Genomic DNA, 25,449 nt, shown 5'->3' on the forward strand with positions numbered 1-25,449 from the left:
GTAATAAAATGGGATTGCCGATTAATAAGAACACCTATATTCTCAATTTACTTTTTGCAGATGATCAGGTGGTGATAAGACAGACTTAGAAGATGCAAAGTATGCATGTCGTCAATTGATTGGTTGAGGAATATAAACAATGGGGTCTAAAAATAAATTTTAACAAGACTGAAATGTTGTCTTCAGGGCCAGGACACGTTCAAAATATTGTAGGTTTTAAAATCAAACAAGTCGATAAATTCAAATATTTGGGATCACTCTTACAAAGTGATGGATCATCCCAAGCAGAGATCAATAAGAGAATTACAGACGGCAGAAAGGCTATCGGCATGTTAAACTCTGTTCTGTGGAGCAAAAATATCCTAAATAAAACAAAGAAACTTATATTTCAAACGATTGTACAAAGTCTTCTATTGTACGGAGCGGAAACCTGGACATTGAATAGGCGAGCAGAAAACAAATTGCTCTCCACAGAAATGGATTTTTGGAGACGCTCAGCAGGAACTTCTAGAAGAGACAGAAAACGGAATGAAGACATAAGGGGAAAAATGGAAGTGAAAAAGACTATTATTGACACCATCAAAGTAAAGCGTCTAACATGGTATGAACATGTAAAACGGATGCAAGAAAACAGATAGCCAAAGGCTATCCTGGAATGGATACCTCCTGGAAGAAGGAGAAGAGGGAGACCTAGGAGGACATGGATGGATGGAGTACGGGACTGCATGACAGCCCGAGACCTAACCGACCAAGACACCTTGAACCGCACTTTATGGCGGGAAAAAATTCCTAACAAAAATAACTTGTAGGCTGAGGAAACCCATTGTAAATGGAAACACTCCTCTTGATGATGATGATAATGAAGAATCCCATCAACCTTCAGCTTGCTCAACCCACTCAAGGCCTTATACTCCTCAATCAGATCACCTCGGATGTGCCTACTCTCCAGGCGCTGAAATTTGCAGAACTTAAATCATTTTTTGGTAAGAGCACCCCTTTGTTCCCCTCACCAATATTGTTGCCCTTCTTTGTACTCATTCTAGAGTCTCTACATCCTTCCTAAAATAAGGCCTCCCGACCTGTACACAGTACTCAAGATGTGGCCTGAGATTTTAAAGAATTAAAATGAAATAATTGATAAAATAATCTCCCCATATCATTTTAGGTCTGATTTAACCGGTACAGCTCATTTGGATCGTGCACCTGTTACGTGTTTAGCTTCTTCTCATGGAAACTCTGAGCCCTGCGATTGGGGATGCAAACAGGTTTATTTGTATGCCCATCGTGTGTTGTTATGTTTCCATACAGCTCGTGTGGCTTGGCCATGGGAGATGTTACTCCAAAGTGTTCTTTCCCAGAGTCCCAGTTGGTCTAATTCCGTCCCTGCCGAAATCTAGAACTTATAATACTGAAATGAAGATAATCTAAATGAATTTTTAATATAGATATTATTAATAAAGATATGGCTATTTTCTCACTTCTGATATACATACCTCAGAACTTATAAAAATAATACTTTGAAAATCAAAATGTCGTTGTGGTAGCCCACAGAGTAATAAGTTATTGCTATTGCTCTGTGTTCTAATACATCTGCCAAAACTTTTTACATCAATTATTTAAAAGGTTAATTTATTTATAGGGGTCGCGGTTGTGCAGAGTGGTTTTTGTAGTTCGCGACTATTTTAGAAATGTGATTTCGGTAAATATTCTTCTGGTATTAGTACTTGTTGTAGTGAATTATGATTCATTTGTACCGTCACTCTGTAGACCCAGGAATTTTATGTTTTCAACATTGTGAAAAGAACAAAAAAATTTTTTGCTTTAATATCCCTGATACATGCCCTTTATGCGAAGAGGATATAGGAAGCGCAGAACTTCTAATTCCTCCTATCAGAGTTCCTTTTCCTTTTAAAAGAGCCGAAAATATTCCTCGGAGTGTTGTAATTCGACCTACTGGTGGTGATTTCTTGCAGTAAGTGGCCTGAAGTGCGGTTTGTCACCTTTTTCTTAGCACTGACTCTCTTAAAAATACTAATCTTGGCTGAACTCCAGATAGAGGAAAGAAGCGATTGAAAGGTGAAGGCACCTCTCACTCAGGTTCTTAAGTTCTGTGTTTGGGGTGATTATTGTGGAGGCGTTTTCTTTCTGAATGTTTTGTGTCGTCGACGAGCGGGGTACTTAGCTTAGGTAGGGTTTTATCCTCCCATCCGGCTGTTTTTGAATCGAAAAATGAGTTCGCTATCTAAAACCAGCGGTAAGTTTGGGAAAAAGCACCCTAGGTATATCAACCTAGGAAGACAGTGAGCGCGGGAGTGGGCGGAGTTACAACTTGTCAATCACTACCTTCCTACTGTTTTGCTAGTCATCATGTTGGACGGGTTACCCTAAATTGAAGTTTTACCTAAATCTTTTAAAGCAGCTGTTATTAGTAATAAATTGAAAGCAGTAATATCCATACAAAATATTTGAAAAAAGGATAAAACATTAACGGAATGTCTTCAGAATCATTACCATTACTTTGTGACAACCCCCATGATTCTGCAGAACACTACTGTAGATAGTTGTGGGTAAAACTCTAGAATGGTGTACCACCTCCATTGTAAATGGAGGTGGTACACCATTAACATGGCGGCAAGCAAAACAGTGGGAAAGCAGTGATTGACAAGTTGACTCTGTGCACTCACTGCATTCCCCACCCACTATCCACCTAGGTTGATATGCCTAGGGTGTTTTCCCCAATTTCTGCTGTTTTTAGATCGCAATTCTAAAACAGCAGGATGGGTGGATAAATGCCCTACCTAAGCTAAGCACACCCCTCCTCCACAACACAAAACAATCAGAAGGAAAATTCCTCCAAAATAATCATAGAACTGGACCGTCAGTCACAGAACTGAGTGGGAGGTGCCCTCACCTGCCAATCATCCTTGTCTTTCCTTGTTTTCATCAGTGTACACTATACCGGAGTTCAGCCTGGTGTATTTTGAATATTTGTTAATCAGAAGTCAGAATTGAATATTATTTATGAAACAGAACTCCGGTTAATAGAGTATACGGTAAAAATTCAGATCTTGGGTCTCCATACTTCGGCTAAAAGTCAGTAAGAAGGCAGTGAGTGGCAGCACTCAGTTTTTTCCCACCCCTGTCTTCCTAGGTTGACATAACTAGGGTGTTTAACCCCCCACTTGCCACTGTTTAAAAATCAGGGACTCTTTTCCAATGGGGGGAAAACACCTTACCTAAGCTTAGCACTCCCCCCCCCCTCTATGACACAAAACAACCAGAAACAAAACACATTCACAATAATCACTCAATCACCAAACTTGACTGTACAATCACTCCATTCTATGACCACGCCCACTGTGCAGAGACAAGTGGTACCCAAATAATAGATTTTAGCCGGGTATACTATTTTTAATAATTATGTGCATACATAATTATTAAATTATTGGAACATGCAGCTGCCTGGAAAGTAATGTGTTGGGGTTTTCTAGCCATGCTAGGTCATCATAGGACAAGTAAATACATGGTGTAAAGCTAACTAAGGGTAAGAGCATGTGCTTTTTACTTGCATGTACAGCCCAGTGTAATGTACCAAATGTATGGTACTACACATTAAGGTAGTGGAGAATGAAAAAGACCTGGAGGTAATTGAGCAGTTAGATATGAAGTTTTCTGAGCAATGCAGACTGGCTGCCAGAGCAGCCGATGGAGTTTTATCACTGATATACAGGAATTTTGCTAGTGGACATAAGGAGGTTATTATCCCTTTGTATAAGGCAATTGTCAGGCCACACCTTGAGTACTGCATACAAGTCTGAAGGCCTCGTTTTAGGAAGGATGTAGAGCTGCTTAAACTAGTACAGAGAAGGGTAATGAGATTGGTGAGGGGGAACAAAGGGATGCGCTTACCAAGAAAGGCTTAAGTTCTGCAAATTGCATTGTTTGGAGCCTAGGCTTTTGGTTCATCCCACAGTGCAAGTTCTGCTTACCAAAAGTGGTCCACTGAGCACTCTCGTCCTTTCATCCAGACTTCGAGTCAAGCAAGCCAGACTTCTCACCCACTTAAAGTTTGAAAATAGGTTGAGGTCATTTCGGCCCCAATGCCTCTAGTTATTCGCTTTACTGGATAAATGGTGTGAGCAAGCCCAATGCTGATGGGATTCTTTGTTTTGCTGAGATTACACATCTGATGGGGCATAAATTCAAATTGAGGAAAGTCAGTTGTAGAAAAGATGTGGGGAAAGTTGCCTTTAGCCAGCAGCTGGTTAATTGTTGGAACAAATGTCCATCTGTCATTGTGGATATTGATAGCTTAAATAAATTCAGGGAAGAACTGGACAGACTTTTGGAGTGAATGAATGGGTGAAATGGGAAGTAATTTATATATTTATTTTTTTTTTTTTTTGTTGTCCGATGCTGTATTAGCTTTCATTCTTGCATCATAAGCCTCTACTAATGCTAATGTTAATGCCACCTGTGTGGATGGGATCTGTCCAGTTATATTAAGGGAGTCAGCAATAGAGGGTATGCAAACCCTTAGCCATAATTATGAGAGCATCTTTGGATTCAAAAGAGGGCCCTATGGACTGGAGATGTCCCAGTATATTCACAATGGGATCAAAGAGTGACATAAGTAATTAAAGACCTATTAGCTTAACTTCTGTTCCAGTAAAAATAATTGACTTTGGTTAAAGAAATAATGCAGGATCATATAGACAGGAATGTACTTATACTGCATGCATTTATTAAGGGGCAGTCTTGTCAGACTAATCTGAGAAGATATAATGTAGTAACAAAGAAACTGGATGCAAAAAAATAATTTTGATATCATATACTTGGATTTTAGGAAAGCTTTTAATACTACTGTTGCATAAAAAGAATGCTATACAAACTGGAGCAGTGTGGCATTAAGGATGATTTACTGCTCTGGATAAAGTGATGGTTGAATGGGAAAAGACAGAGTGGTTATTTAATGGACATTACTTTTCATCAACTAATGTTATTAGTGTAGGCCCCCCTAGGGTTCAATACTGTGCCCATTGTTTTTCTACATTTATTAGTGATATTGATGAAGGTATATCATGCTTGATGTTTAAGTTTTTAGATTATACAAAGTTTGAATGGTGGTTAATGGCTAATCAGGGTAAGCTGCTGCAACAAGGATCTAAACAAATTAGGCTGATGGACTGAGAAAAGGTGAAGTACTAACTGTGTGGTACTCCACTTAGGGCAGTAGAAAATGTAAAAGACCTGTGAGTAATTGTGCAGTCTGATACGAAGTCCTCTGAGCAATGCAGCGGGCTGCCAGGACAGCATGTAGTTTTGTATGATGTACAGGAACTTTGCTAGCAGAGACAAGGAGATGTGCAGAAGTTTGCCTTTAGCCATCGGATAGTTGGTTGGTGGAACAGACTTCCATCCTTTGTTGTGGAAGTTGATAGCCTAAATAAATTTAAGGCTGAGCTGGACAGGTGGAACAAATGGAGGAATGAAATGGAAGTGTTTTGTTTTTTTTTTTGGCTGATGCTGCATAAGCTTGCTTTCTTGCATCATATGCCTCTACTAATGCTAATGATTATCCCTTTGTATAGGGCTATGGTTAGGCTGCATCTTGAGTACTGCATACAGGTCTGGAGGCCTCAGTTTAGGTAGGATGTAGATCTGCTGGACCAGGTGCAGAGAAAGGCAATGAGATTGGTGAATGGAGTGAAAGGGTGGACTTACCAAGACAGGCTTCAATTCTGCAAATTGTTGTGAGTTGAACCTATTGAGGTTTTTAAGCTTTTGAATGGATTGAGTGACTGGATTCTTCCTGTTGCCCAGACTATGCATATGATGGGGAATAAATTCAAATTGAGGATGGTTGTAGGATAGATATGAGGAGGTTTGCCTTCAGCCAGTGAGCGGGTGGCTTTTGGAACGGACTTGTTTGCTGTGTTGTGGAAATGGGCAGTTTGAATAACTTCAAGGAAGAAATCGGCAAATTATTGGTTTTTTGCTGATGGTTTATATAAGTTTAAGTGCATCATTTGCTACTAATAATAAAAATAACGACATTACTAATGTGAGTGTTGAACTTTTCTGTTTTGCTGCAGGTCATTCTGAGCCACGATTAAAATATTGTTAAAGTATCTCAGAAATCCTAATTCATTACAAGCTGTTTTTTACGTTTTCCACTGCTCTTACATTAAAAAAAAATTGTAAAATTATCCTCCCCCTCCTTAGAAATACAAAATCCTAGCAAGCTCCAACAGAATCTTGAGGTTCCACTGAATCTAGTTTGAAAGCGTGTGGCCCAAATAATATTAGTATTAACATTATATGAATGATTCATATAAAGTTTTGGTATTTGGCATGTAATTGCATGAGCTCAGGCAATTACATGCACTACCTGTACTATAATATAATAGCAGCTGGGTTTGATTATGTGTTGGGGTAAAATAATTAAAAAATAAATAATAACCTATTGACTTTGTAAGTAGCGTTAGTGCAGGATCTATGGTAACTGCTAAACAAATTCCCTTGGGTTTTTTTTTTTTTTTTTTTGGAGTTTTTTAAATTATTACTTAAATTACCCAAATCATTATAAATTGACATATTGTTGGAAAAGTGAGAAGCATGTAAAAATTGGCCTGCTGTAAGATAACTTTTACATAGTGATGAGGATGTAGAAATAAAACACACTGCTCAAATATTACATATTATGATTCTCCCATTATTCCCCTCCCCCAAGATCTGGTCCTGAGTGCCAAGCGATGTATGCCTGACCAATTTCTCTGAGCTTTCACTGTGATATTCTATAAAGAGAATTCTAGTCTTCTTTTACATTCCTCCCCTTAAAAAAAACTTTTTTTAGTAGCAGATCTTGTATAAAAAGTACAGGTAGAGAGCAAGAAAAGAAAATAACCTTTATTTATTGTAGTTTTATACTGACTCCTACTAATCTTTGCTTGGTCACACTAGGCACTGCTCCTGCCTCCCTGTGGCAGGGCTGGTAACCTTGGCAGAAAAATTAATCTGCTAAGGGCTGAAAGGAGCTAATGTGGATCACGAAGAACGTTATCCATCTGTTGAGCCTCACAACTCAACTTTTTCAAGGATAGACCAAACTGACTTCAACATTCCATACCAAGAGACAAAGAACAGAAGGATCCAAAAAAGGAATCACCACTGTTCCTAATAATACATTTCCAAACAAGTCAATTGATAGGTGCACTTTCTCCATTTCTTATTCAGAAATGTCTTGAGAATGCTGCTGAATCACCTAAAATGGTGAAAAGACTCTGCTATAGGGATTTATTTATAGAGACTATGAATTGTAGACACTCTGAAACCCTACTCACAATATCAAACTTTGCAGGTATTCCTGTCACAATAACTTCACCTTCCACCCTAAATACCTGTAAAGGCATCTGATTGGGACTTGATAAATGTGTCTGAAGAGGAATTAGTCCAAGAGCTACAAGAACAGGCAAAGTTGTACAGGCAATGAGAATTAAAATCAAGAAAGACTGAACTGGTTCTGACATGCAGTTTTGGATTCATATTGCACCAGTTATGGGTATCTTTAGACAGACAACCAGGGATGCATAATAGAGGCTCTTCTTGTAAAGCATAATCTAACACTGCTTAACACAGGCTTTCACACCTATGTCCATTTTCTCACAGGCTCAACTTCTGCTATAGACCTGTTGACATGCTCACCCACATTATTTCCAGACTTCAATTAGATAGTTTTAGATAACCTGTTAAATAATGACAATTTTCATATAATCTGTAAGCTTTGCACTTGGAGAAACTTACTAGTAAGTGGTCAAACTAAATGGAAATTCTCTAAAGCTGACTAGAATAAATATGCGTCCAGCATTACACTAGATGATCATATCATCCAGCATCACTCCATAGATCAGGGGTGGCCAACAAGTCAGTCGCAGCTTTAATTTCGGTCGATCACGACGGATTTTAAATATATATAAAAAATAGATTAGTCAAAATCTAAGTGTTATTATTATTATGAGCCTCACTGTGTACGCTTATTACAAATCCGTTGAACCACGTGATTACTCTTGTCGCCGCGCAGCCGCTAAGCTTGTCTAGTGAAAATTCACATAGTTAAATTGTGGAGAGCATAGTGTATGTGTTGAATTCTTATTTAGCTTATTTTAATATTAATAACTGGACAGTACCTACACGTTAATTTAATACCCTTTGATTTAAAATGAATACTATGAAAAGGAGTAAAACGTATCATTTTCATCAAGAGTGAGAACTAGAATTCTTTTTTGTAATGATAAAAGAAACATATTGTTTGATTTGCAATGCTTCCATGGACCCAAAAAAGGAAATTTAGAAAGGCACTCCATGGTAAATACCAATCGGATTTTCTGCCTAATAGTGACCTTAGAAAAAATAAATTAAAAGAACTTAAATCCAGATTCGTACAACAAAATTTCTTCATGACACCTAGCTTACAATCTACAGCAGTACCTGTTGCATCATTTAATGTGATTCATCTTCTTGCAAAAAAATGCAAACCATTTTCTGATGGTCAATTCATCAAAGACGTATTTTTAGAAATAAGATTCTCTTTTTGAAAATTTTAAGAACAAAAATGAAATTAAAAGTGCTCTTCAAGATCTGCAATTATCTCGAAATACTGTGATGTGATGCATCGAAAAAATGAGTAAAAATGTGATCGAACAATTGCGTGCTCGTATTGCTAATTGTGTGTCCTTTTCTTTACAACTGGATGAATCTGCAGACATCAGTGATGCAGCTGAATTGTTCGTTTTTGTTCATATGGTTTTTGATGATTTTGTCACTAGAGAAGAACTGCTGGATATGGTTTCATTAAAAGAAAGAACTAGAGGTCTTGATATATTTCACGCATTCAAAAATTTTATTAAAAAAATTAAATTGCCACTATTTAAGCTCGTATCAATAACAACAGATGGAGCTAAAGCAATGACAGGCATCTTAACGGATTCATTGCATTGTACCAAAAGGATGATGAATTTCCAGATTTTTGAGTTACCACTTTATCATCCACCAACAAGTGTTAGCCAGCAAAAGATTAAATACTAAAAGTGTTACGGACATCTCTTTCAAAATCGTGAATTCCATCAGACGACAATCTCTTCAAAAGGAGACTTTTCAAAATGCAACTCAATGAAAATGAACCAGATCTGATATTACACACAGATGTGAGGTGGCTGAGTCGGAGTAAGTTTGTACAGAGATTTCGAAATTTGCTGAATGAAATTAAAAAATTTGTTGATCAAAGGGGAGATGATTATCAGCAGCTACAAGATACAGAGTGGTTGTGTGATCTGGTTTTTTTGGCAGATTTCACCAGTGAATTAGGTGATCTGAATTTGGAATTACAAGGAAAAAATAAAAATGTGGGTGACACGATTAGTAGTATTTCTCCATATAAATATCAATTTTTGGCAATGCCTAAGGATCTCAAAGAAAAAAAACATTCAACCATTTTGCAAATATGCAAGATCATTTTCAAAAAATATCCTGTTTTTGAATTTAATAGTGAGAAATATGTTTCTGAAATTGAGAAAGTTGTGGATGATTTTGAAATCAGATTCAGTGATTTTAAAACAATTGAAGACATTTTTTCAATATTTCTTATCCATTTAATGTCAACTTAGATACAAAACAAATTGCAGAAAAAATTGCTGAGATTTTTCACATGGAGAAAATATTACTTGAAAATGAAATTATTACATTGCGAAATGGTCTTTTCCTAAAAGCCACATCGTCAGAAAAAGACTTTTGGAAATATATTTGCCAAGAAAAGTACCCAAATGTAAAAAATTGCAGTGAACTTTTTAATTCCTGTTTCGATTCCACATATCTATGTGAATCGGCCTTTTCGTATTTGAAACAAAGACGAAGAATCGCTCTACTCTTACAGACTGGCATACAGAAGATTCTTTACGGTTGGCCTTATCACAGTACATCCCCGATTTTGAAAGAATGGCAGATGACATGAAGACATGAACTTCACATAAATTAAAAAATTAAATACGTATGAATTTAAAATAAGCTTTCTGAATTGTATTTAATTTTAAAATTTATAAACAACATTTTTCAATATGTGTTGTGAACTTTTTTAACCATGTGCAATGAAATTCTTGAGATGGTAGTCGCAGCCCATTTTGAAGAAAAAAAGTAGATCGCATCACAAATTAAGTTGGCCACCCCTGCCATAGATGATGCCATTAAACACATTACAGAACAGATGTTGGCAGCCGCTGCTACTGCCATACCGCAAACTTCAAATAAAGTACGTAAACACATCAGCTACTGGAGGAATTCCGCATGTAATATTGCTAAGAGAGAAAAAGAACAAAGCATGGAATCAGTTTTTAAAGAATCCAGCCACTGCCAATCTCATAAACCATAAACTACAAGAAACTTAAAGCACATGCCTGTTACATCAGGCAAAAAGATAAAATAGAATGTTGGAGTGATACTGCATTATTAGCATTAGCATTGGTAGAGGCATATGATGCAACAAAGAAAGCTTATACAGCATCAGCCAAAAAAAAAAAAAAAAAAAACCACTACCCATTTCATACATTCATTTTTCACCAAAGGTTTGTCCAGTTATTCCTTGAATTTATTAAAGCTATCAACTTTCACAACAGACGGAAGTCTCTTCTAGCAATCAAATACCTGCTGGCCAAAGGCAAACTTCTGCACATCTCTATTCTACAACTGTCTTTCCTCAGTTTGAGTTTGACTCCTCAAGTTTGTAATCTGAGCAAGAGAAAGAATCCCATTAGCATTGAGCCTGCTCAAACCATTCAAGGCCTTATACACCTAATTCAGATTGCCTTGCAGGTGCCTAGTCTCCAGATGCTGTAATTTGCAGAACTTCAGAATTTCTTGGTAAGTGCAACTCCTTGTTCCCCTCACCAATCTTGTTGCCCTTCTCTATACTTGCTCTAGCAACACTACATCCTTCCTAAAATGAGACCTCCAGACCTGTATACAGTACTCAAAGGGTGGCCAACCATTGCCTTATACAAAGGGATAATCACCTCCTTATCCCTGCTAGCAAAATTCCTGTATATCATTGACAACATCCCATGACCTGCTCTGGCAGCCAGTCTGCACTGCCCAGAAAACTTCATATCTGACTGCACAATTACCCCCAAGTCTTTTTCATTCTCCACTACCCTAAGTGTAGTACCACACAGTTGGTACATTTCTCTGGGGTTACTGCTACCCATATGCAGTACTTTGCATTTGTTAATGTTAAACTTCAGTTGCCACTTCTCAGCCCATCTACCCAACTTTTCTAGGTCCCATTGTAATAGCTCACAGTCATTACTGTCATTAACAACCCTGCCCTTTGTATCATTTGCAAACTTTTACATTAAGCCTGATATACCTCCATCAATATCATTGATAAATATACAAAGCAACACTGGCCCCAACACTGCCTGGGGACTCCACTAATAACATTAGTCCACAAAGAGCAGTGTCCATTGATTACAATCTGTCTTCTCCCACTCGACCATCCTTTTATGAATTGTAGTAATTTGCCCTTAATGCCATACTGCTCCAATTTGTACAGTAGTCTTTCATGTGCAACAGTATCAAAAGCTTTTCTGAAATCCAAGTACTGTCAGTTCTCGTATAACACAGTTGTGTTCCTAGAAGCCCTTGTGCAATGCAAAATCATGCATTATAAATAACAGGCCTTATAGGAAAAATAGGGTTATGTGCCAACCACTCGACACCTAACACACATTTCTAACCAAAACATTACCAAACACAATTAATAATAATAATAAAATACATATTTTATTATGATTATTACGTAATAAAATATTGCTGTCAGTAAACCAGCCATTAAATGAAATCATTAGAAGAATCTACAAGAACAATACTTGCTGTATAAGAATTGGTTCAAATCACATCTCTCTTCCAATTCTTTGTCTTGATCTAATGGATTTTGTTACACTGAGTTGTGCCTGCTATAAAAGTTACTTTTATTTTCCCTGCATTCTTTCTAATTGTTCTCAGCGTTGCCCAATTTAGGCCAGTAGCATGCACAATATCACATGTTCTTTCATTCTGCCCAAAGCGTTTCACAATTATGTATTTTTCGAAAAAAATATATTTTTTTCTCTCTGAATCCACAGTATTTTCATCACCACGCTTCCTTTTCACACTTTTTTCAAGTATTTTACTCATTTTTAGGAAATAAATTGCAATTACAGTATGAAAAGAACAAAAATGATGAGGCACGTTTGATATGCACAAACAAAAAGCATAGCGCATTAGTAAACAATGCAGTAAGTGTTATGTTCAGCTGGGGTGATCCTGTCACGTTTGACTGCTATTTCTTGTAAACACAAAGCCAAACGCCAAATCATGCATAGGTGAATTTGGTTTGCATTATTTGAGACATCGCACCTCTATTTAAAAATCGTGTATGATTGAATTCATGTAGTTCAGGGGTATCAAACTCGTTTGGGCCATAGGCTATTACCCACGGGCTAGTTCCTCATGCAGGCCACACATGGCCTACAAACCTTGCCATTGCTAAGCCTAAAGATGCTTTTTAATTGCTCAGTTTTCACTTGTTGCTGATTGATACTCGCAGCTGAGAATGCATTAATAACTAATTGAAAGGAAATAAAAGTCTGAATACGAAAGGCAGTTTATTCCAGATAAGATAATACAATATTTCAATGAGGGAATATACACAAAATTAAGGTAATCTAGGCCTTTTTGCAAGATACTTGACTCAGTTTGCTTGCAACCAGCTCTGCAAGATTTAGAGTCAAAGATTGAGAAGACACAACCTTCATTAGGGAAAAAAGATTGCCGTCGGTTAGCCTTGATTTGTGGGCTGTTTTGTTAGCTTTCATACGCGAAAACAGTTGTTCACATAAATATGTGCTCCCAAAGTAACAGAATTTGTGTGGCAAACTTATCTCTGGGTATTTTTGCCCTAAATACGAGTATATGAGTAGATTTTTTAGATCCCAACTTCTCGGTATGTGTCTTTTAAAATTTTTGATCTTATTGATCTCATTCTGCAGATCAATTAGTTCCATTTGTATGGAAATGGGAACTCTCTTGACATTAAAAGAAAAAGGACCTGTGAAAAGAGAAAAATCTTCTTGGTGCTCTTTGAAATCTTTAAAGCACCTATCAAATTCATCTCTAATCTTTTCTATTCTCTTTCAATATTTTGAAAATGTGTAACTTTGACTGATTTTTCAATTGTTCACACATAGAAAAGTAAATGATTTTGATTGATTTTGGCACACAATCAAACTTTTTTTGAAAACTGGCCAGTGCATTGTGCATGTCTGTTATCAGCTAATCTTTCCCTTGTAGCATTGATGTTTCGATCATTTAGATGACTTGTAATAACTACTAGGAAGGCCAGATCTTGTACCCAAGACTGATCTTTCAGAAGCAATACGTCCTGACCTGTCATTTCTATGAACAGCATTTTTTCTTCCAAAAGTGCAAAAAATCTCTTTAGTACATTTGGCAAGACAACCAACAAACCTCTGTGTAGTATGGCAGCCCTTCAAATTCACTTTCCACATCCTTAAGAAGGAGAGCAAACTGGCAATGATTATCCTCTGGACCAGATAAAGTTCACAGTTTTGGCCACAGTCTTCAGCACATAGTCCATTTTCAGTATTTTCAAACACAGAACCTGCTAATGAATAATGCAGTGGAAAGATTGCAATTTTTGTTTGTCCGGATATTCATCCTTTAGTTTTGCTTCTAGTGATTTTGACTTTGCCTGTCATCGCTGGATCGGCATTGGTAGCTACAGCCACAAGTCTTTTGAGAGGAAGCGTGTATTTCTCTAGAATGCTCCACATGGCATCACAATGTCTTCACATCATAATGTTTTCCTCAGTAGTAGTACCATGGATGGGAATCATTTCCAAAAACCCTTCAGTTACTTTTAAATTGTCATTGCAGGTTCGAAGAAACATTGCAATTTGCACCACGTCTTGAATATTGTTACTTTTGTCAAGTGCAATCGAAACATTGTAGTTGTTTATGCAAGTTATTATTAGCCATATGATGCAAGGAAGCCTGAGGCTTGTGCTGGACCAGCCAAAAAAATTTCTGAGTTACCGTGTGTGTGTGTGAGAGTGAGAGTGTGTGAGTGAGTGAGTGTGTGTGTGTGTGTGTGTGTGTCATAAGTGAAAAGTTTGCCAAGCCCATGCTTACCAGATTTGAGCCCCTGGGGCAAATTGTCTGCTATCTCAGTTATCCTTTCAGCCATTGTGTTTCTTGACAATGAAATTTCTTGGAACACTTTCACATTTCTGGGACAGATGTTTTCAACCACTTTTATCATGCATTCCTTAACCAAGGAGCCTTTACTGAAAGGTTTGGAATATTTCGATTCACTGCCTTCGTTAATTTTTGTAATTGCACTTTGCTGCCTTTGAAGTATAAGTTCTTCATATCCTTTAGTTTTTCTTAATTTACCCTCGAAGCAGGAAAATTTTTCTTTGTGAATTGTATCATATTGTTGTTTAATATTGTGCTCTTTTATGACACTAATTGATTCATTACAAATAATACGCACAATTTTACCTTTTACCTCTGTGCAAAAAGTAACTCATTTCCCATATTTCTTGGAATTGTATCCCCTCATCAACAACCTTTCTTTTTCTGGTTGGCCTGGAAAGCGACATCACATTGGAATCACGTGTATATATGAGTCACAACACAAAACCGTTTGCTTACTGACTTTGTTAAATGGAAATGGTAACACAAATATTAACTCTCTCGCATTACAATGTAACTGACTTGAACAGTATGAAAGCCTTAGTAAAACTAAATGTCAGCGCACGAAACGATCGCTTAAATGGGCAATGGAAAATTCTGGAAATTGCATGATCACCGAAAGCAATAGACAGCAGTGGAAAGCGGTAGAAATGCATTTTAGGAATGTCATTATTTTCCATGGAGGTGGCATGGGCCACAAAAAAACCCGTTGCAGACTGCCAGTGTGACACCCCTGTTGTAGTGTAAACATATACAAGGACTGATTGTATATGATATCAAAATTATTTTTTGCATCCAGTTCCTTTGTGACCATATCATAGTATCCAATCAAGTTGGTCAGACAATATTTCCCCTTAACAAACCCATGCTATGTCTGAGTTATTACTAGTCTTATCTAGATGATCATGCAGTGCGTCTTTAACCAGGTGACTCTATTATTTTCCCCACAACAGAAGTTAAACTAACAGGTCTGTAATTACTCATGCCACCCTGATCCCATTTGTGAATTGGGGATACATTTGCACATCTTCAGTCTGTGGGGACCTCCGCTGAGTCCAAGGAGGCTTTCATAACACTGGTCGTCACGTAAAATGTTACAAAAACACCCAATCTTGACTAATTTTATGCTGCTGAACATGAAAATGACATTAAAATTTATAAATCGGCTCTTGTTTTTGAATTACATCATATTAGCTAGTCACTTTACATTATCAACTGCAGCTCTCGGCAACGGCACAGTTTCAGTTCTACTATGCTCATCACTTGATCATCAACTGCTGCCTCACTTTGCATCACATAAGTTGTCTCCTCAAATGCAGCCTAAACTCTGTTGCAGTAATCCAGCTAGGTACTGGGTGGATTTGTTCTTAGTTAGCAGTTGTACTCTGAGATTCCTACTTTTTGTGCATTATTAATATGCCTTGTAATTATATGAATAGTCCAGATGACTTCTGTTACATATGTGTAGAAGTCACGTTAGCTTCAGAAAGTGTCCCTTAACTCGAGCCATAAAAAAGGCCTACTTTTTGTATTTTGGATGTAAAGTATGTGACCAGTACAAGAACTGTGCTATGCACATATGCTGCACTACCTGTTCATCAAATCTCAATGTGTGGGTGATTCGAAAGGAATGTTTTATGCCTTTCGCAGTGCCCATGATATGGAGGGGGCCAACAAATCACATTACAGACTCTTACTTCTGTATGGTACCTCCTATTAAAAAAGGGATAATAATAAAGAAAAAGTGGACAGTGACGTACCCAAATATATCATCAGCAATTCGTCCCATGCCTCATGGTGAAGTACTACCTATTCCTGAACCACCCGACAGTTTTTCTGTACACTCTGACGAAGAAGAAGATACTGATGAACATCAACTTGATATACATGAAGAAGTACAGCAGCCATCTACGTCAAGGGATCCACCATTTTGTCCAAACCTTTACCCTTCAGAACCACGTAAGATCACAGAAGGTGAGCTTAATGACCTTATCAGGGATTTCGAACTGCCAAAGAATAAGGCAGAGCTTTTGGCTGTGAGGCTACAACATTGGAATCTTCGAGGTCATTCTATTAAAGTAATATTTTGTACTCGAAATAAAGACTATGATAAATTCTATCAAACAGAAGGTGAACTCATTGTTTGTAAGGATGTTGATGGTCTGATGGCAGCAGTAAACATGAGGCATGTTCCCGAAAAATGGTGACTATTTATAGATCCTTCTAAGATTAACCTTTGATCATTATAACAGTTTATGGAATTTGTCGGGAGTTTTGTGTTTTCTTTTCAAGTTCTTGAAAAGTAAACTTTTAAGATTGTCATTTACTTATAGCAAACTTGTTTCTATACTGGGGCTCTGTTTACAGAGAGACTAATTTGCAGTGCAGTACAATACAGGCATCAAGGAATGGCTTGGTAGCATTGTCAATGACATACATGCACATAAACTCAGTAAATTCTGAATTATGATCACTTACCTAATACTGTGTTGAATAGAGACTATTTATAGATGCTTCTAAGGTTAGCCTTAAGGCTAACCTTAGAAGCATCTATAACTAGTCTCTATTATACAATGTAAATATGCTGCCTTCAATACTTCTTGCATATGCCATCCACAAAAAAGAAATATATGCAAACATGGAGAACATCCTCTTAGGTGTACACTATTAGAAGTACAAGTGGCAGATATGTGGTGATTTAAAGGTAATCACCATTTTATTAGGACTACAAAAGGGTTACATTAAGTATTGTTGCTTTTTCTGCAAGTGGGATAGTCATGCCAAGGATATGCACAACGAGGAGAGGAGTTGGCTTCAATGAAAATCATTAACACCTGGAAGGAAGAACATAGCATTTGAACCTCTGGTAAATCCAAATAAAGTTTTGCTTCCACTGCTCCACATCAAACTGGGACTTATGAAAAATTTCATGAAGGCTTTGGAAGTGAAACGTCCTGCATTCACATACTTGCAAGAGAAATTCCCAAGACTTAGTACAGAGAACATTAAGGCAGTCATTTTCATTGGTCCACAAATTAGGCAACTTTTCAAAGACAAACAGTTGGAATGTGTCTTTGGTGATAGGGAGAAATCAGTGTGGAACGCCTTTCAAAATGTTTCAATTGGTTTTCCTAGGAAATGTTAAAGCCGGCAGCCACAGGTAGCTTGTGGAAGATCTCATTACTTCTTATGTAAAACTGGGATACAACATGTCATTGAAGATGCATTCTTGCACTCACACCTGAATTTCTTCCCTCTAAACTGTGGTGCTGTCAGTGACGAACAAGGTAGGCACTTCCATCAAGACATCGCAGTGATGGAACAAAGATACAAAAGCAAATGGAGTGCTGCCATGTTAGCCAATTATTGTTGGATGGCGAAAAGAGATGCTCCCAAACCTGAATACAAGCAAAAGGCAAAAAAGGTCCCGTGTTTGATACAGTTATGTTCATAGCTACATCTTACTGCCATATAAATAAAAAATTCCTTGTATAAATATAAAGAACTACTTTTTTTCGAAAACAAGAGTCAATCTGCCATTTTAAGCATTATTTTCGTGTTTAAGCATTATTTTTGTTCTTATAAGTAAGATTACGATAGTGTCCCAAGAAAGATGCTGTGGAATGACATAGAAAAAAATGTCAATACGAAAAACCACTGATTGACATAATTAGAAAATTGTACAAAAATAAACACTTGCTGCATTAAAGTTGGGTCAGAAATATCAAGGAAATTCAAAACATCAAAGGGCTTGCTACAGGGGTGCTACTTATCCCCCACTTTATTCAAGTTGTACCTGGAAGTGACTCAGGAGGCTTGGTCCAAAAGATGCAAACCAGTGGGATTAGATGTGGATCAAAACATTCACCTTTCAAATCTTTTGTTTGCAGATGACCAGGTACTTATCATGCACAGTGCTGAGGATGCTGACTATATGTGTAGAAAGCTACTGGAACAGTATAAAATATGGGTTTGACAATGAACTTTGGCGCCTCCGTAGCCAGGTGGGAAGGAGCAGCAGTGCGTAGCACACTCTTCTTGATTAGACCGGGGTTCGAGCCCGTCATCACCAAATACGGAGGATGCGGAAAGGTCAGGGAATGACCACCGCATATCCCGGAGCAATATGGCTTTAGTTGCTAATGCTCCTGAAAACCAAATAACAAACAAACAAACAACGACAATGAACTTCAATAAGATGGAATATATGAATTTGAAAGGGGACATTTTGAATATTAATTGAACACAGATAAAGAATGTGAAGCAGTTTAAATATCTAGGGAGCTATTGTGCAAATGGATGGCTCAACTGAAAATGAGATTGTAAGAATTAATGAGGGAAGAACAGTCTTGGGAATGTTGAACCCAGTATTATGGAGCAATAATATTCATCCAAAAGCCAAATGATTAATATATAATGAATTTTCCAGAGTATCCTAATATATGGATCTGAGGTTTGGACTATAAAGGAAAGGCAAAAGAAGAAATTACTAACTGTCGAAATGGATTTTTGTTGAAGATCTAAATTGGAGTCACGAAGAAAGATATAAGAAAAGCAAAGGACACTCAAAAAAACATCATAGACAGAATAGAAGAGAAAAGGTTAGAATGTTATACCACTTAGAAGGAAAAAGAGTGGAAGAACGAGAGGCACGTGGATGGAGGGAGTGAGAGCAGCTGTGGAAAAGAGGAAATTGAACAATGGGGACTGGGAGGACAGAAAAGAGTGGAGGAACAAAATTAAAATATAAATAAATAAAGTTAGCTCGAGGATAACCGCTGATACAATGGTGAAATCCAAGAAGAAGAAGAAAAAGAAACTTCCTTTCATGCCCGTAACAAGATATGACCCAAAATTTGTTGTTCAGTGTAATTATGGCTAAGGGTTTGCTTACTTCCTTTGCTGCCTCCTTTAATATAACTGAACAGATCTCATCCACCCCAGGTGCCTTACTTATGTTTAACTTCAACAATTTCTCCTACACTTTCCTCTTAGTTATTACAAAATCATTTAGCTCCCTGTTAGAGTTTAATGAGTTTCTGTCTACCACTTCCCCACAGAATTACTCATGTGTGACTGTAGATGCAAAATACTCATTGTTTGTCGCCTATCTAAGCAGGATCATCAACAATCTAACCACTAATATCAAGTGGGCCAATCGGATTCATCCTCTTCCTTCTAGAGTTTACATAAGTTAAAGATGTCTTTACTATCTTTCTTTGAATCCTTTGCCTAAGATTTCTCGTAATGTTCCTTCACTCGCCTGACCTTAGTGACTTGATTACCGACTAACTTATATCTACCATAGGCTTCTGTGTCTCCTGATAATTTATATGCATCCCGTGCACTTTTCTTCTCTGCCATGAGTCTCATTAGCTCACCTTCATCCATTTAGGCCTGAACCTTGAACAGTATTTTTTAGTTGGTATGAAAAGCCTAGTAGTTTCCACGATTATTTCCTTGAATGCTTCCCATTTAGAATTTGCTGTTGGTAACGTCATCAGTTAGTCCTACTGTAGAGAATTTAAAAACTGTATGAGACTACTGTAGTCACCTTTATGAAAGCAAAACCCTTCCCTTTACCCCTGATGGCAGTTACATCTTTAAGTAAATCCCACATCACTACACTGATTGCTGCCACCTAGTAGTTCCTTTATCTGTGAATTCTTAATGCATGTATAATCACTGTTGATATTCAGATCAAGAGTATTACTCCCTATGATTGCCTCTCAAATATGCTGCTGTAGAAAACAATCATCCAGTAAGTCCACAAAAGTGTTGCGGTGTGTGACTGACCAATCCAAAAGTTCCAGTCAATAACTGGAAAGTTAAAATCCCCCATTGAGACATTCTGATTTATTGGCCCAGTCTATAGTTGTTCATTGTACTCATCAGAGTCATTAGGCCTATAACACACTCCTACCCTCATTTTTGCTTTCCAATTGCTTATGTTACACCAAACTGACTCAACATTGCACTTTCCATCAATGTCAACTGGATGCACTGCCTCAGATTTTGAGTTTCTTAAGTAACAGCATAATCTTTCCTATCCTGTGTATCCTTTCTGTACATATTGTACTCTACAAATTCCAATTCTGCATTCCTTATATCTTTGTGACACCACGTCTCTGATATTCCAACGATATCTGCCTTTGATGTCTTGACTGGCACTTGAAATTAATCAAATTTATTTACTATACTCCTAGCAGTGGTGTACATGCATGTTTACATGCAAATGTTCTTATTCTTAGTTACTCTAACACAACCCATGTATTTACTTCTGTCATTATGACTCCCAACAGTTCCTGAAATGCTTAGTAACTTGCTCTCTGGGTTGCTGCTCATTCCAGTAGAAGCAGTGCAAGAATCACTTCCACCTCTGCCTACGAATAATGTTAATCTACTATTAAACTGTGAATTCCCCCCCAGGCTAACAATTTTGCTACCCACCTAACGCTGCCTCGATATCATCAGCAAATATTCTTGCACCCTTTCTATTTAAGTGTATTCCATCCCTGTAGAAGCAGTATCTCTCTTTGTCTCCTGTGAACAAGTACAGACCACACTGAGAAAATTTCTACCCAGAGTCTTGCACAGTCTCTACAGCGCCAAATTGATTGACAGGGCTCTCATCATATACTCCCTCCTATTGCGTCTGGGCAGAATTGCAGACATTTTCAATTTTAACCTTAAACTTACAACTGTTCTTTTGTCGACACGGGAGGCTTCTTTGGTGGTTTTTAAGCTTTTATTCTTGTATAATTCTTTCGATTTTGTTCAGCTGGAGTTTTGGCCATCTTCAAAATACTCTTATAGGTTGTTAACCAAAATTAGATTTGGTATTTTTATAATTCAGTAGTGAGCAAAATCCATTTGTAGAAAGTATGACATCATAACCAAAAACTACTGCAAGAAGTGATTGTTTTATTGTTGGTTTCTTAAATCAAAACCGTTTCAATTTTTAAATGTTTTAATTGAACAGCTATTAAAATTGAACAGATAGAACCGAAGTTATGAACAAAATAACGTTTTATGCTCACACCCGGTGCCTCCGTAGCCAGGTGGGAAGGAGCAGCAGTGCGTAGCACACGGCGCCTCAGTAGCCAGGTGGGAAGGAGCAGCAGTGCGTAGCACACGCTTCTTGATTAGACCGGAGTTCGAGGCCGTCACCACCAAATACGGAGGATGTGGAAAGGTCAGGGAATGACCACCGCATATCCCGGAGCAATATGGCCTTAGTTGCTAATGCTCCTAAAAAAAAAAAAAAAAAAAACAAGACAAGGCGTAGCACACGCTTCTTGATTACACCGGGGTTCGAGCCCATCACCACCAAATACGGAGAATGCGGAAAGGTCAGGAAATGACCATCGTATATCCCGGAGCAATATGGCCTTAGTTGCTAATGCTCCTAAAAACCAAATAACAAACAAACAAACATGCTCACACCCACTACTTAGAAGGTTGAGGTTGATCAAAATCTTGAGAAGCAGATTTCATTAAACTCTGCATTTTTTTTGTTCTCCATGTTTTTCAACTCATTATTTTGTTGACACAAGATGCTTCTTCGGTAGCTTTGCAGCTTACATTCTTGCATAATATTAGTACCCACTACTTTACTGAATCAATGTTAGTGACTGAGTTAGCATCATTAGCGTTATTTAGGAAGTGACGTCATTTCCTAGTTTGAAGGATGTAATGGTTTTATTCTCGCTCCCGCTGTTTACTCTACCGAATCAACATTAGTGACCGAGTAGGAAGTGACGTTATTAGTGTCACTTCTGTAAGAAAATTTCATTACCAATTGGTTTTGCTTCAGGCCAAAAATGTAGTAGGTGCTGCCATAGATGTTTTCACATCAAAAATACCTGGACATACTCAGTTACTTTTTATAAAATTACTTTTTTTCTTGGTGCAGCTTTAAACTGAACGTGCTTTTATCAGCAAATTAACTGAAGTTGATTTTAATAAAACCAGATTAAGTAAAGCATGCATGCACACATGCACAAAGTGTCTTATGTTTGATTTTTGCTATGCGACTACTTAGTAGTTAAAAAAAACTTACCAGAATTTCAAAATTAATGAACGAGCAAACTGTTGTTTACTAGCATAGATATTGAGGAATATAATTCTTAATTATACAAATTCATACACAGAGGTATATAAGTACTTAACTCAAATGTACTGTGTATTTTTAAGTGGCTTTTAAACGACATAAGACATTTAAATAAAGTGCATATATGGTATTTAAATATCAATATGGATGGTTTTATTTCTTTTTTCAGTGTTTATTACAAAAGTGCAGACCTTCATATAGGTGTAACTGACTCCCAAGGTATGTAATTTTTTCAGTTCTGGATTAATATAATGGATTCATATTATGCTTTATTTAAAAGCAAATAAAGCACCTATCAAGTAAAATGTATAATTGTGAAAATGGCATTTTGTTTTACAAATTTTTATTTTTTATTTCTTGGCTGCATGATGAGCCAACCGATGAGGCAAAACATTGTGACCACCTACCTAATATGATGTTAGTCCTCCATGTGCAGCCAAAACAGCTCATACCTGATGAGGCATGGACGCTACAAGATTTCTAAATGTGTCTTGTGGTATCTGGTACCAACACATAACCAGCAGATCCTTTAACTCCTGTAACGTGGTTGAGACGTTGCAGATCGGAGTTGCTGTTCTTACACAAACCTCAAATGCTCAATGAGATTGATGTCTGGGGAATTTGGAGGCCAGGGCAATACTTGGAGGTCTTCCTCATGTTCCACGAACCAGTCTCGAACAATCTGGGTGGTGTGGTATGGCGCATTATCCTGCTGAAAGATGGCATCGCCAGAGGGGGAAGACTATTACCATGAAAGGGTGTACCTGGTCAGCAATGATGTTTAGGTAGGTGGTAGACATCAGAGTGCTCGGCACATGGATGACTGGACCCAGGGGTATCCCAGCAGAACATTGCCCGAAGCATGACACCGCCACCACCGGCTTGTTTTGGTTCCACAGTGCATCCGGACACCATCACTTCCCCAGGTAAACGACACACACGTACCCAGCCATCCACATGGCACAACAGGAAATGTGATTCATCGGACCAGAAGACCTTCCAATCACTCAAGATCCAGTTTTGATGCTCGCGTCAAAAATTCCTCTCGTCATTTACAGGATTCGAACTTGGGTCTTTTCCACCCGGTATGGGGAGGAGGGTGATTCTATCAACTGTGAGGGCTTCATATCATCATATCATGAGAGCTTCGTATCATCAAACCTTCCCCACCTACTGACATAGCTACTATCGCACCGATTCCATTTTCTTCTGGTTCGACCATATTTCCTGAATGAACTGACTATGGGCATACATTTTTCCACACATATTTAACATTGACTGTTTTACTTCTTTCAGTGATAAAGCTATGATTTTTATACAGTCCACAATTGAGAAATGTTTCCATGCCTCCATTACTTCAATAGATCAGAATCAATTTTTTCCAAAATCCATTGTAATGATTTTCTGATGTAATGAGTTTTAAAGGTGGGTATAATACCTTGATCTAATGGCTGAATGAAAGAAGTTGTATTAACCAGTATAATTGTGGTGGTAGGAACATAACTTCAACGTTTGGATGGCCTGGTGTGATCGAATAGTAATAAAACTTTGAAATCTAGATTTTTCCACAAGTTCAATAGTACAGAACGTAACACAGTGATTTCCCAACAAAATAAAATACAAGGATTTCTCAATTTTTTTGACTAGCGAGTCAACAGTGGGGATTCAAAAAGAGTGGAAATGTTGAAAAATTACATCCAACATAATAGTAGGGTTTTCCCCTCACAAAAGCTCAAAAATACCCTGTTATGCGAGATTTACCGAAATTCTATAACCATGTTAGAGCGAAACCATGTAGAAGTACAGTGTTATATGGGGGGTTGCTTGTAGTGAAATTTTGCAGCCTATTTAAAATAGTGAGATTGTAGCTAATTATGAACTCCTCAAGGTGGTCACGAGAATCACTGTAGGAGCTAAATCAGAAATGTGATTTGGCATTTCTGTCAGAGATTAAAATATTACAGGAAGAGCCGAGAAAATTAAAGGCATTCTCCAGATAAACCAAAAATTGATTAAAATTAAGTGACGGTGGGTATAATGATATAAGGTAGAATTCAGTATTAATTTCTCTCTGTATTAATTCAGTATTAATTTCTCCAAAACACAGATAGAAAATTAGGTACACAGGCAAAATGACTGTAATGTCTAGATTCTAATTAAAAACAGCCACATAAGATTTAGGATCCATATCCATTGGCTGAATAACCCTAGTCCTCAAGGAAAAACCCAAAATTTTAGAGGAGTGTCCATGTAGACGGGCCCAGAAAGGCTCTTAAATAGCCACTGTGTCCATAGAATAAGTCTCTGCGGAAATCCTCAACTCATCAGCAACTGCTCGGGAATGATGACCATTCATTTGTATCTCCTCAAATAGGCCTCTGAGGTTGGGTATATTCATATTACGTTCTTAGCGTTTTTTCACCAACCTTTCATGGAGTAAAATAAAATAAAATTAAAATAAAATAAAACAAAACCCTGCTGATATTTAAAGGTGTACTGAATAATAGAGAGTACTGCTGAAGAAGAAGGCTGGAGCCTTTGAAAGCTACGGGATTTTATCGCTTTTAACTTAGAATATTTTAATGCATTTTAATCTTGTGTTTTAATACTTTTAATATTGTAATACGTATATTAATTTTGTAAATACAGGTTATTGTAAATATAGTTATCAAGATTTGTTTTGTTTTATTTTATTTTAATTTTATTTTATTTTACTCCATGAAAGGTTGGCGAAAAAAAAAAAAAAACGCTAAGAACGTAATATTCATTTGTATAATCCTCAAATGTACCAGAGCCTGCAGAACTGGACAAGATGTTCTCCCAATATCTGAGTAGACATTTGGCAAAATTGAATCGAAATTATTTACACCTTCATCGTAGGCTATTAGTTGTGTTACTCATAGGCAGTGGCACAGCTAAGGACTGTACCACTTGGTAGTTAGGTTTTTTCCTTTTACAATTGACATAGCATACTTCTCTGTGTGGACACTACAAAAACATGCCCGCTATGGGCATAATGACCACAGAATGGC

The 25,449-nt window shown here is 37.4% G+C and overlaps 1 protein-coding gene across 1 annotated transcript in view; it reads left to right on the forward strand.

The window, feature by feature from the left end:
• Nucleotides 1–1,675: 1,675 nt before the first annotated feature.
• The window catches only part of LOC150084453 (MKRN2 opposite strand protein-like), a 58,146-nt gene continuing 34,372 nt past the window's right edge, over nt 1,676–25,449 (forward strand). The window contains exons 1-2 of the mRNA XM_090375232.1: nt 1,676–1,972; nt 22,587–22,636. Of these exons, the coding sequence (XP_090231358.1) occupies nt 1,740–1,972; nt 22,587–22,636 (283 nt within the window). The 5' untranslated portion in view covers nt 1,676–1,739. The remainder of the gene's footprint in view (nt 1,973–22,586; nt 22,637–25,449) is intronic.

Source organism: Mastigoproctus giganteus, chromosome 6 (genome assembly GCF_048544385.1).
Source record: "Mastigoproctus giganteus isolate SK-2022 chromosome 6, ASM4854438v1, whole genome shotgun sequence".
Taxonomy (NCBI): Eukaryota; Metazoa; Arthropoda; class Arachnida; order Uropygi; family Thelyphonidae; genus Mastigoproctus; species Mastigoproctus giganteus.